Source organism: Patagioenas fasciata, chromosome 1 (genome assembly GCF_037038585.1).
Source record: "Patagioenas fasciata isolate bPatFas1 chromosome 1, bPatFas1.hap1, whole genome shotgun sequence".
Lineage (NCBI taxonomy): Eukaryota > Metazoa > Chordata > Aves > Columbiformes > Columbidae > Patagioenas > Patagioenas fasciata.
The window spans coordinates 149,602,158-149,616,194 of record NC_092520.1 but is presented as its reverse complement, the minus strand read 5'-3'; the positions used below and the strand labels follow the sequence as shown (position 1 = coordinate 149,616,194).

The following is a 14,037-nucleotide window of genomic DNA, read 5'->3' as shown; positions in this document are numbered from 1 at the left end:
CCAGAGATCTCTTCCCTGCCAAATGGTGCCTGAGCACACAGGTTGCTGTTCATCTCCCTGAAGCTCACATTGAGGCTAGTGGTTTTTAGGGTAAGGCTCTAGTTGCGTATGATGCAGAGCAGCCGCTCTCTCTCTTTACCTTCACAGAGGTACAAGAGCTCAGTAACTGTAAGGTTTGTGCAAAGCTATGGTAGATGCCAGCTTAGACCAGGCCTTCAACATCTCACAAACAAGCACCTTCTGGCTCCTAGCTATGCTGAGCAGTGTGCCTGTACTAACCTAAGGAAAAGATTGCAAGCATTAACATCATGTTGTGTTTCTTTCAAGAGCAGGAGTGGATGCTCAGGGAAGAGTATAGTAGCAGAAAAGTTAGCAATGATACTTTCTGTGAATATTCTTCCAGCTTCTAACAACTTATTATAAAATCATAGAATGGTTTGGGCAGGAAGGAACCTTTAAAGATCATCTAGTTTGCCCCGCCACCATGGTCAGGGGCATCTTTTATTAGATCAGGTTGCCCCGTTCAACCTGACCTTGAGCACTTCTAATGACAGCAACCTGTTCCAGTCTCTCATCATCCTCATAGTAAAGAATGTCTTCCTTATATCCAATCTATAATAAATCTACTCTCAGTTTAAAACTGTTACGCCTTCTCCTGTCCCTACAAGCCCTGGTAAAAAGTGTCTATCTTTCTTACAAGCCCCCTTTACATATTGAAAGACTTCAACAAGGTATCTCCAGAGCCTCTTCTTCCCCAGGCTGAATAACCCCAACTCTCTCAGCTTTTCATCATATGAGAAGAGTTTCAACCCTCTGATCATTTTCATGGCCCTTCTCTGGACACTGTAACAGGTCCATGTCTGTCTTGTGTTGGGTGTCCTGGAGCCAGATGCAATACTCAGCTTGTTGCCCAGGGATTTCCAGAGACAGATGTAAAATCTATTTCTGTGTTGTTAATTTTTCCAGTTGACTCAGGTAAGCATTTATCATCCACAAAATCCTGCAGCAAGGAGCTCCGTGGCTTGGTTGGCTGTTGTGTAAGGAGTCACTCTCTTTTCCATGTTTTGAATCTGCCACCTGCTAATTTCATTTGGTGCTGCCTATATCTTGTTTTGGAAAAGACAGTGAGCAGTTGGTCCCTGTGTACTCTCTTTGGTGCTTACTGTTTTACAGAAGCTGTGTTGGCTGTAGTGACATTGCTGATGAAGGGGTTATCAGTTTCTCCAAATGCTGTACTTGTACAGCAGGAGCCAGTTTCTAGTCTGGATGGACTCCTCTCTGACTGAAATGGGAGCAGGTCCAGCTGTTTGGGCTTGACCTCCAGGGAATGCAAGAGAAGCAGATCTATAGGACGGATTTATCTAGAGAGATGTCCTGCAAAGGAAGCTCACCCAAGAGCTTGCAATACCAGATCCAGCCAGATTTAAATTTAGAGTTGCATTCTACCCAGTCCCTGTGGGATTTCTAGGGGGATCACAATGCTCATTCATCTGTTACAGGGCTCATCACTGTGCTCAGTTACATTAAACTGAATTATGCTTTAATGTATAGAACCTCCCTGCCATTTTAGGGTCACACAAGCCATGTGCCTTTTCACATGACCCACAGAGAGGAGCAATGGCAGACAATGAGCAGCAGGAGAGGTGATACTGTCCTACCAACCTGGAAGAGGAACAGAGCAGCTGGGGATTGAGAAATGGCCCTTTCCCTCACTACCATGGGTTCATTTGTCACACTCCACACAGCTAGATTTTATTCTCTTGATGTTCTGCTCTGCATCCATTGGACTGACTCTGGTCCAAAATGTAGCCAGAGGGCCAAGGTGGGGCATCTTGGTGGAAAAAAAAAAATGTGAGTGGTGCCAATTAATGCCTTTTTTTTCCCCTGCGGCCTCAGAACTGGCAGGGCTGAGCCTCTTGCTTACACTGTGAAGAATTACAGCATTTTTGCTAACACAAATATGCGTTTTGAGCTTCCCCTCTCCCAGCACATACACCAACCACCCACCACTTGGCAGCTTCTCTCTGCTGCCAGGCAGCTGCTCTCGCAAAGATCTGAGGATTTCCTCCCGTACTGCTCTCTGCCTGCGAAAGGACTGCCCAGCATCAGACCTGCCAATCATGTTCCCTGGAGGGGAGCACTGGAGGATTTGGTTGTTGTTGTTTGGGGCTTTTTTCCTCCCCTTTTTCCTCTCTCCCACTTTGGGACAGGCAGCCTTCATATAAGCAGACATGGGTTTTGAACACTGGGATTTACAACATGATGCCACCAAAACATGCTGCAGGGAGGATATTTTTCCAGGCAGTCACAGCATGCACATTAGGATTAGCTGTTCCAGGAGAAAGCAAAAGCCTCCATCGCTGCAGGAGAGCCAGGGCTTGAAATCATTAGTACTGTTTACAAAGCTAAAGCAAGCTGATGCCAGCGGATACCTGTGGGTGGCCCTAGGGTGAATCTGTGTTGTGCTGGTATAAATCTCTCTCTTGCTCTCATGCAGCATGGCTATCAGAAGCAGCAGCCTCCTTCTGCCTGGATCCTGCCCATTGGGCTTGTGCTGGCTGCATCTGCTTTATCCTCTTGGATGCACCAGCAATCTTACCATCTTATTTATGGACCATAAGTGTCCTGCTCTATGCACCTGGTACCCAAAGGATGTGCAGTTGTCACAGTGCCACAACACCTCTGCTGCTGGCATTCTTTACGGATTTGGTGCAGGTGTTGATGCTGCAGATCTGAGACAGAGAGGCAGCAGATACAAGCTTAGCACTATGGCACAGAGCCAGCGTCATCACCTGTTGAAACCCTATGGGTGAAATTTAAAATAGGTGAATGGAAATAAATGCAGCTTGGGTGAAAAGATTTAAAAGGGAGGGCTTTTTCACAGCTTCCAAACTAGAAGATCTGTGAAATTCACTGTTTCTGGTTGTCATAAAAAAAAAAAAAAAAAAAAAAAAATCTTTGTCCCTTTCAGTGTGAGTATCACTTGCAGTTATTATAAGCTATGTAAAATAGAAAGGTGTCCACAAGGACAAAACATAAGGATGTAAGGAAATATCTAGTTGAGTTCATGTGAAATTTATTCCGAAGAATTTATGTAGCAAAATAAAATAATTTGTCAAAAAAGCATGCAGGAGCTTTGAAGGTATATGGGATGGGTCGGCACCAGAGAAGTGGTACCAGTGTACATGGATAACTGCCCTGTGCCTGGATACTGTCTTCCTTGTCTTGGGATACAGGGGATAACAGCAACATCTTTGTTCATTCCAGCAAAGATCTCTTTGGGGAGATCTTTATGGCTTTCTCTGCAGGAGCTTTATCTAATCGTTCTAATGTGCTGAGAAGGAAGGGGGACTGCACACATCCTCCAGCTTCTAATTTGCTCAAAAAGCCAATGCCAAGTGATTGAACTGATGACTTCTTAAGCTTGATTACTTTTTCATCTGCCTGTGACATGCAGAACATGTAAAACCTCCTGTTCATATTCTCTCTAAGGACATTCATGTCAGGTCCCATTGTGTTTCATCACTTCACCTACTGATTGCTACAGTGGCCATGGAAATACAGGACCTGATATTTGCACTACAGAGAACAGGAATAAGAACAGGTGGAGGCACACTGTAACTAACAACTTAAGTTTTGGGTTGTTTTCTCAGTGATGGGTGGATGTCTGCTGTGTCTTTCTTTTTGTTTAGCACCTTTGTATTTCTTTAATTGCTATGTCTCTTCCTCTAGATGCTAGACCCAAATTTGTGGTGAAATTTTGGCTTCCACAAAGTTGCATTATGAATGAATCTATCTGTCATATGTCTGACATCATGGGGTGTTTCTGTGGAAACACTGTATGGTATAAGAGACGGTGCTATATTCATATTCTAAATGCCGAGTCACATCTCTTTGCTTTTTTTCACCCTGCAGGAGATTTTGGCATTTTGGCAAGAGAATTTCTTTATACCATCTCTCTTTTATTCCCTGTATATTTTCAGAAATGCTATCAGAAGCCTCATGATATTTACAGCTTGGAAGTTTTAGGGCTCTCTTCTCTGGTGTAGGTTGGGCTCCCACACAAAGCTGTGTGTCCCTTGATATGCCACAGCTTGCTGTCTCTGCTTGAGGCTACTTGTTAACTTCACAACTCAAGATGGGAATCATGAGGTGTTCAAAGAACCTGCCCACCCCTCCCTCCCCAGACTAAATACTTCAAAAAGCTGGGTTTAAAAGAACTTTCCTGCAAACATTAGTCATGGACTATATAAAATATTGCAAAGAGCTACAAAAAAGAAAAGCATACATAAAATGGTTTTGTAGAATTCATATATTTAAAGGAAACATAATATGGGAAATTAATTCTAACGCATAAAAAACATAAACCAAAATAAGAGTCACCAAATCCCAAACACTTCTAAGGGTAGCCAGTCCTCTAGGCTTATATTTTGCCCAGCCCAGCCTTCTGGCATTAAGATGCAAAAAGCAAAGTCTCGTCAGACTTGCAGGTGGGACCTATGGCACGACCTTGAGTTCATAGTGGGATAACACTCCTAAAGGCAGACTCCTTCTTTATCAGCTAAGCACTGTGATTAAACATCAGTAAGATAAACTTGGCATTATTTCATCCCAGAGGTGCTTAACTGGTACCCCTTTCTATGGACAAGCTAGCTACATTTTTTGTTTCATATAGTAGCTCTATTTCACCTGAGGCTGTCTGATGTATGACCTCTGGCTGGCTCTAGTTAGGAAGAAGTTAGGGCACCTTACGAATGATTTTTTAATTATTCCTCATTTAACATCTTTTTTTTGTCCAACATTAAGCTCTTGCACCTTTAAGACATCCAAAGGTTACTGCAAGGTCTGCTGAAGTCCATCTGCATTATGCCATCTCCTCTATACAACATTGCATACATTTCCTCTTTGTGCTTTGGGTTGGGAAGAGTCAATGCATAGAGTCTGGCCAGGGGTAGGTGGGCACCATTTACTGTGAACAACATAATCTATTAAGTGAAATGAATGAGAGGAGATGGAGATCAGGCACCTCCCGTTGGGCAGTACAGCAATGATTGCAGATGAAAGATTTGGTTTCCAGCAGAGTGTGGGTTAACAGGTCTTCCGGGTGTAGGCAAAAATAACATACTCTGTGGAAAGCAGGCTCTTGATGACAGGGGAAATGGCTAATTCAGTAGGGATTCTTGACATGACTTCTCTGGTGTGCCAATCTGGTTACAAAGAGGGGGGTTTGTTTGGTGTTCCCCACTCTCTTTCTTCCTTTTAGCACTCTGGGTTCACACCGTCCCATGTACTCAACCTGCAAGAGCTTTCCCTTGCTGACCTGTAAACCAGGCACCCCTCCTTGCCTTGTGCCATTCCTCACCAGCTCTTGGTGGCTGCTCTCTGAGGGACAGGGCATTTCTTCTACATTAACCTTTCTGATAACTTAGGGCTGAAGTTAAAAACCTCCATCTGTATTTAGCCACAGATCAGCCTTTTCAATGCCAGAAAAGCCTGTTACCTGGTGCTATATTATTGAAATAATGGTGTTTGTGCCAGGAGTAAATACTGAGGATAAAGAAAGTGGGGATCTTATGTGAGTAGTAGTTGAAGGAAACAACTATGATCTGACCTCTGACTTTGTCTCTGTACTGGCTGGTGGCCAAGGTGCCAACCGCTTCTACGACAACATTGAGGACATGATTGGTTTTCGACCATGGCCCTTGATCAAGATATGCTGGCTGGTGATAACCCCGGGTATGTGCTTGGTAAGTGCAATTATGACAATTTGCCATATTATTCTGAGTCCTTGGGTTCTCAGTAGAAAAGGCTGATTTGTCTTCAAGGTGCTACTCTAAGTTTTGCAAAGCGCTATGGAAAAGCAGAAACTTGTCCATAGCTGAGGTGGCAATTTATTTCCTTTGTAAAAGCTTATCTTTTGTCTAAAAAATTAACTGAGCCTGAAAAGCCACTTGTTTACCATGAAGGCAAAGGGAAATGCATCCTCAAAGTCTGGAAAGGTTTGATCAAATTACTTTTGAATAGAAGACCAGTGAGAATTATGCTGTTCTGAAAGGCTTGCTTCAACCTGTGTTCCTGTGATCTCCCGTGGCTCAGAAATATCTTCCCATGGCCATTTGCTTCCTGTGTTATTAAACATCTTTTAAAACTTCTGTGACAACTGTGTTTAAAGAAAATGCACCCTAAGTCAGGCAAGTTCTTGGCTGTTTTGAATCTATGTCCAGTCTTGCTTGACTGACTTTTACATGATTTCTGTGCCAAATTCTGCTCCTTCATTTGATGTTCAGAGTTGTTTTCTTTGATCTCAGTCGAGACAGAGATGGGATCTACAGCTGCAGCTTACAAAAGATTCCTAGTCCTTTGTCTTCAGGTTCCAGCAGGAATTGAATAGCAGTGAAATTTTCAAGCCAGGCTTGATGAAGCCCAAATCATCTGAGAGCTCTGTGGCTAGAGAGCCCCAAGAGGGGTAAAGCTGTGCCTGTGTGGTACTTCTGGAGGGCTTCTGCTAGGGACAGCACTAATTCCTGACTTCGATATGAATAAATTGCAGTCTCAGTGTTGCTAGACCCTCAAAGCTGCTGCTGGCTTTGCTTAGGTTGAACCCTTAGGAAGCCCAAAGGCTTTACATTGTGGAGAAACCTGGCCCTCTCTATGAGATAACTCCTTGCCCAGTTGGCATGTGTCACGGAGGCACTCCAAAGTTAGTTTTAGGTGGACAACAGGGTCCAAAACAAACTTCTATTCTGGTCAAAATGGTGCAGCAGATTAACTGGTAAAGAACGTGATTTTAGCTCTCCAGTAACGTAAATACAGGTTTGAGTATCAGTTGAGGAAATTATTGGGGTGCAGCAAATAATAATAATGGAGATCCACAGTGTGCATACACATGGCCCACCAAAAACAATGCCAGAGCCATCCCTGACTCCAGGAAACAAATACACGTGCTCATATTTAGGCACGGAATACCCTCACTTTGCCTAAGTGAGGAAAGCAACACCCGCAATCCTGCGAGGAAATATTGAGAAGTTCATCACTCACCCACACCGTTTGGTGAGGCAATCCCAGTCCTGGGAGATTACTTTAGGCAGCGATCCTGCCTAAGGAGGGGGCTCTCGGCGGCAGCCTTTGGCCCGCGCTCCAAGAGGACAGGCCAAGCACGTGACTCGGCGGGGGTCCCGCTTATATACCCGAGTCATATCTGACTGTCGGCATTCCAGAAGCTTCTCTGCACACCCACTCTGGCTGTGGGGTGCCCTGAAACTTCTCAGACCACCCCCCACTCTGGCTGTGGGCACCCAGCGGCTCCTTGGCACCTCTGCGCCCCCTCATCCTCTCTCTTAATGACCCTGGCCAATGGGCTCTGGGGTCAAACAGAAGAAGCTGTTACCCCCATTGCAGGAGAGGTGGGGAGAGAGGAAGTGTTGAGGGAGAGAGGGATGTGCCTGCACCTTCCATATCCAAGGAAGGGGTGAGGAGGAGAGGGGGGTGTGCATCTGCCACAGCACGTACCAAGCTCTGCCTCACTGCAGCAAGCAAGGTCCATGCTAGCTCATGTGAGACAGCACACTCATTGCCACCCAGCTGGTGCCTGCAGAGTGGCCAGATGGCCCTGCTTGGCTGCTCCCTTTGCTCTGGCTATGTCTCCATTTTCTGCCCTTCAGGCCGTCTTCCTGTTCTCCCTGATCAAGTACACACCTTTGAAATACAACAATACCTACGTGTACCCACCCTGGGGCTACGTGGTTGGCTGGCTGATGGCACTCTCCTCCATGGTCTGCATTCCTCTCCATGCCATCTTCATCCTCCTGAAAACCAAAGGATCCCTGAAGCAGGTATGGTGATTGTGGTCACTGGGCAAGTTGCTGCTGCTTCTCCCAGATGGCTTATGGGAAGGGCCCCCAGGGAAGATGTGCAACCTACATTTCTTCTCTAAGGCAAGGGAGGGTGACGGTGGCCCTTCCCCAGAATTCTCTGTAGGTCTTGTTGGCAATTTGGAGGGCTTGAAGAGTCTCAGTATGGCTCTCAGGGTGATCACCAAATGTTCAGAGTCTTCCATGAGATGTTGCACCACCATGCCCAGTGCAACACATGGACATCTGCAAAAGCATCTCTGACACTGGCTCCACTGGCTGGCAGAGGGCCCCCTCAGTATGGGCTACCTGAGGCCACAGGCTGGTTGATTTGGTTTATGGTTCAGGTTGTCCCACTTGTCATGTAAGCAAAGATGGCATGCCACCACCTTTGCCTCCTCTTCTGTTACTGACTGAAGCCAGTGCAAACCAGGGGCAAAAACAGGGGCAAAAACAGGATCTGTTTTTCCTTCTTGTCCCTGTTCCCCTTTTAGTCCTGGATCAGGACTATGTTATTTTCTTTGAAGAGATTACCCATGGTTATTGAAGAGGACATGCTCACAGAGCTGTAAAGGTCTACCCAGTGCCATGCCCAAGCCTGTCCTCTTTCACTTGTATACATCTTGTCCTAGGAAGAACTGTGTCTAGGAAGATGGTGTCATGGAGATGACACCTTACCTGACCCATGGAGAAAGAACTGAGTGATGTACAGTGCATATAAATTTCTGCATAATTTCCCTTCTGGTCCTTCCCCATCCTCACTGACTATAGGCTCATCTGTGGCTGGTTGCGGCAAGGGGAGCAGGTGAACAAGAGTTGTGGTGTAGGTATGACCATCATGTTGTAGGGTCATGGGGAGAAAGACCCTGCATGGCCGACACAGCCAGGGATGGTCTGGGTGCAAGATGTTCTTGTTGGCTCCGTTGCCTCAGGGAAGGTGAATCTGTGCTCATGGGGGCTCTTATTTGCTGACTGGGAGATGGGACTTAGTAGGGAGTTGTGGCAGAGCTGGTTAATACCCATCTCAGGCTCGAGGAGAAGATAAGTGCAATGCCCAGACAGGAATGGTAGCGATGAAAGCCTTCAGTGACACAGTGAGAGGGGCATAAGGCATGCAGGCAGGGGGCTGGAGAAGTATGATGCTACAAAATAATTCCCATTTAGCTGTCTTCGGCCTTTGGGCCTCCTGGCTGTCATCGGTGACCATAAAGAGATGACAAGGTTGCAAGGGAGCTGGGAATGGTACACCTCCCAATATGAGGAACTCCAGGTGAATCTTGCGCCAAGGTACTGTGATATGGTTTGGTACAAGTTCAAATCTTGAGTCCTGACTCTTAAAGCCCTCTCTTGTCCTCCAGGCCATGTAGTGGTAATGCATCTGTCCTTTCCCATGGGCAGTTTGAAGACTTTGACTGGGTAGCTGACAACGTGTCTGACTGCCCACAGCTCAGAGGTTTCAGATGTCTAAATGAGCACCTGGAGCTGTCAGTGAAGTAATTTCCTGAATGTCCTGCCTGCAAAACAAGAACTATTGCTCACTTGTTGCAAAGCGCTTTGAGGCCTTGGACTGAAATGCTGCTCTGAGTAGTGTTAATGCCAATTTAAGATTGAGGGTTTTCCTATTTGATATTCATTGTAATTTCCAGGGACTTTTCATTCATATCAGTATGAAGAAACTTTCAAGGTTGTGGTTTAGTCATGTAGGAAGGAATCACTGCTAAGCCTGGACTGATTCAGGAGACAGGAGGTATCATGGGGTTAACTTGGACTGTAATATTTGCTCCTGTTTCGAAAACAGGTTTTCTCAAAATATACCTGTTCCTATTTTCCAGTCACACCTCAGAAATGTAGTGAATCAATTTCCTGACATGGATGCTTCCAGGAACAGTGCATTTCAACTGAATATTGCAAACCATTCACTGAAAGCAAGTTTCTAATTGGTAATCATGAGCAGTCACTGCAACAAACTGTTTCCTCTCATTACACTTGACTGACCAAGAAACACAAATGTTGTTTCCTAATGTGTCTGATTAAGACAGCTCAGGCTCCAAAGACTGAAAACTTGCAATGAACTGCCCACAGAGCAGCTGCAGGCTAAGGCAAAATTCAGAAATCATGGGGCAAATAGCTTTGAATAAATGAGCAAAATCAAAAATTCTGGCAGGCACTTCGCAAGGAGTGGAAACACTGAAATTAATCCAACGAGTCATGGATGAATTGCCTGCTCTGCTTGTGCTGCACTCTGCAAGGAAGGAGCGTGCGCTGGCCCAAACAGGTTGTAATGGAAAAAGTAACTGTGAAAGTCAGTTTGCAGCAGGGAAATTATATGCTGGCCTGTAGAGCTGGGCAGGTGGCTGCAGGACATCATAGAATAGTTTGGGTTGGAAGGGACCTTCAAAGCTCATCTAGTCCAGCCCCCTGGCATGAGCAGGGACATCTTCAACTAGATCAGGTTGCTCAGAGCCCCGTCCAGCCCAGCCTTGAATGTCTCCAGGGATGGGGCATCTACCACCTCTCTGGGCAACCTGGGCCAGTGTTTCACCATCCTCATTGTAAAAAAATTCTTGCTCATGTCTAGTCTGAATCTCACCTCTTTTAGTTTAAAACCATCACCCCTTGTCCTATTGCAACAGGCCCTGCTAAATAGTCTGTCCCCATCTTTCTTATAAGCCTCTTTTAAGTACTGAAAGGCCACAATAAGGTCTTCCCAAACAGTTCTCTTCTCCAGGTTGAAGAATCCCAACTCTCTCAGCCTGTCCTCATAGGACATCATGTGTTACTTGGCTTTGGGCGTAGACCAGGCACTCAGGAAGGTGTCTGGCATTAGAGGGACTTCAAAAATGGGATGAGAAAGACCAGGAATTCACAGTAGCTGTCTCTGAGGGTCAGCACCTTTTGCCCAAAGAGCTCCAAGTTCTTTGCCTTTTTCAAGAACAAACTCCCCAAAACTGACACTTAACACAACGTATGTGTGTGTGGAACAGCCTGCAACACGCCTGCGTTGCAGAGGACGGGGCGAGCTAAGGGCAGGCAGCTACCCCACAGCCCCTGCCTGCACTGTCACAGTTTATCTGGCTGGAAGAGGGGAGCTGGGATGGCCTGGGGGGAGGAACCAATCTACTGGGGGATGGCTTTACCAGGGAAGTGCCACTGAGGTAGGTGTCAACTGCCATCCCGCTTTGGACCATAGCAGGAGATGCCCAGCACTTTGTGATGGTCAGACCATTTGGAAAGCTCCACAGCTCCCACCAAAGTCAGCAGAAACCATGGCTACTTGGCATAGGGAGAAAGAAGGGCTTTATGGTGCTTTTCCATAGCTACAGAAAATAACTGTGGGCCAATCTCTAGCACTCTTCCTTCCAGAAACATGTCTGTGAGGAGCCCTGTATGTCAGGTTGTCAGTCCATGGCCTCGGTTTGAGCCCAGAGGTGGACTAATTGTCACTGAGAGCAGTTCATGCAGCCTGCTCTCTTTCCTCTCCCTTTCACAGCCCTTTGACAGGAGAGGAACGGGGAGCCGGGAGCACCAGCTCTCTAAGATGCCTTTGCCCTCAGCAATGGTTGTGGCTCACTATCGGGTGTCAGTTTGTTTCTCAGCTTAATTAACAGAGACTTCTTCTCTGCAGCGGCTGACACAGCTGATTTCCCCAGCGGAGGATCTGCCGCAGCCGAAAAAGCACGTGGTGGGCCTGTCTGAACCGAAGCACAAGGGATGGTCCCCTCCAGTCCAGGAGGTGATCAGCATCACAGAGAGAGAAACCCACTTCTAAAGCACTGGAGATGTCTCCTCCATACCCCAGACTGATTTGCTCTCTCCTCCCTGAAGTGATTTCTTTTCTCTCCTGGGTTCTTCCCTTCTCTCCTTCGCATCTGAGACAGAAGCATCTGGGACACCCTCTCCTTCCGGCCAGCTGGTTGCACACACCAGGGACAGCGTTTCTGTCAATATCCTGGGGATAACATTCCCTGTTAGCAGCTGAGGAGAGAGCAAGACACTTTTGTCAGAAGTGTCCTCCAGTACTAACACTGGTGGGGAAGAGACAAACAATGTATTAACAAAAAAAGAAAAGAAATGAAAAAAAGAAAAGTGGTCTTGTCAGGAGGAGGAAAGGAAACCACAGTGGTGAGAGAGGGCAGAGAATAAAGGTGTGTACAGTAGCAAAGGTAGGGATGCAAAGGCACAAAACGATGGGGTGTTAGCACAGGGAATATGTAAGGTGGTTCAGAAGTACATAAGAAGCTAGAGGATGACAAAGGCAAGTGCATTGCTAGGTCACCTCCGTACAAGGGAGACGGAGCCAGGAACTCACAGGCAATGATAAAAGAAGGCTGCAGTGTTAGTACTTACAGCTTCAGTTGTCACTGAAGAGAGTGACAGGCTGCTCAATGCAATCATGGTTTTTGATGATGGATCTCAAGGCAGATCTCAGGATGGAAAGGGGATGAGGAATAACTATCTAGTGGACTCGCTCTTGGTCAAAACTACACGGCCCATGCATCTGAGAGTGAAACAGCTGAATATTTGACAATTCTTTCAGAAAATTCATGGAGCGTAGGAAAACTCACAGAACAGCTGGTAAAAAAAACGAGCTGCAGCACAGCAGGAAGAAATGAGACCCTGGGGACTGCACGCCTACAAATTTAACTGCACTGCTGGGGCATTTTGTAGAGGAATTAATGAAGGAGTTGATGGTCCTGATTCTGTGGTGGAGACTAGCTTTGGGGTGAGGGTGAGAGAAGGATTGTGTTCCCTCAGCTTTGCTGCTGGCGACTGCTCAGGGGATAAGGAAGACATAATTGGGCACAATAATCATAAGCTCAGGCAAGATAAAGCGACAATTAATAGGTAAGATGGGATCACTGGAAGCAGATTATGTCAATTTAAAGGTCTCTTTTTGCCAGGGTAGTCATGAACGTGAGGCAATGTCTGGGAGGGATTGCGCTCGGATGTGGCATTTGGTGAAATGCCACACAACTCTGTTCTGTGGAGGCTGGGGCTGTAAAACTCTCTGCCAAAACCTGCCTGAGTGCCTATCAGAATTTCACATTTAAGATCACAGGAAAAAACAGTGGCAGGATCCTCCCCAGGAGCTTTGCTGTGGTTGAGGGTACATGCTCTGGTGCATGGCTGTGTTGCAATAGAGGTGCATCAAACCACACTGGAGAACAGCCATTAAAAAGAATCAGAGATGCCACAGGCTTCTTTCCCTTGTTCCAAGTAATTGCTTTTCCCTGTGCTTTGTGGAGATAAACCAGAAGCACTGAAAGTAAGCAGGAAAATTGGGCCTCATGTGTGCAATGCAGTACCTATTCCAATTGCTATGGGAACCTTATCTGTTACAGTTTCCTGTGAGTTTAACTGGTGAATTAGCATAGGGCAATCTTTTCCCCCTTTAATTTCCTTTTCCTTTAACAACTAAAAACTGTTGGTGAAATGAACACTGAAAGTCAAGTATCAAAATTTGTACCTCTCTGGGACGTTATTGTTTGATTGGAGATTATTCACTGCAAAAGGTAGAGATAGCTGGCAAACCTCACTCTTGTTCCCTGCAAAGGACTGCAGCACCACACAAGATGCCAGTTATTTTACTTTTATATCTTTAAAGAGCTAAATGTCACATTGCGGCAATAGTCATGTGCAGCGCTTAACATCCAGAGGCTTGCAGTCAGGCCTCATGGTAAGTATTTTGGTGTTTTTTCCTCTCCCTCCCAGCGGAGTTGCTCACGATTTGGCGGGGGGAGCAGCTCCCTGCAGCAGGTCTCTACATGCAGCCGGAGCAAAAGCCAGCGGCTGCCACCAAGGAGCAGCTGTGCCAGGGTGAAACAGCCTGATCAGCTGGAGAAATCACCATCCCTGGGGGGTGCTGGGTGTCCCCCAGGTGCTTGCCCTGCAGCTGCCTCTGGACACAAGAGGTTTGATTTCAGGCATGGGCTGCAGCTGCCTCAAAATGGTGGTGTTCGTTTTGAGAAGAAAAGCTGCGATCTCTTCTTCAAGCAACAAAAAGGAAAGTTGAAGGACTGGGACTTGCCATCCAGATTCAGTCTCAGGCATTAGCACGGGCTTCTTGTACGGCCCTTTGGTAGGACATTTAACCCCTTTGCTCTTGCTGCCATGCCTTTAGGATATAAGGTGGTGTTGTACTGCCAGAGAAGTCGTGGAGGTGTGTTTACTCCTACTCCGAGAACAC

General features: G+C 46.4%; 1 protein-coding gene across 2 annotated transcripts in view; it reads left to right on the top strand.

Moving 5' to 3' along the window:
- Positions 1-13,787, top strand: part of LOC136103466 (sodium- and chloride-dependent betaine transporter-like) — a 42,778-nt gene extending 28,991 nt beyond the window's left edge. The window contains exons 13-15 of one of the 2 annotated variants that reach the window (XM_065841617.2): positions 5,647-5,747; positions 7,662-7,832; positions 11,476-13,787. In XM_065841617.2, coding sequence (XP_065697689.1) covers positions 5,647-5,747; positions 7,662-7,832; positions 11,476-11,619 — 416 coding nt within the window. In that variant the 3' untranslated portion in view covers positions 11,620-13,787. The remainder of the gene's footprint in view (positions 1-5,646; positions 5,748-7,661; positions 7,833-11,475) is intronic. The other variant, XM_071817405.1, reaches the window with a different exon arrangement.
- The last annotated feature ends 250 nt before the right edge of the window (positions 13,788-14,037 follow it).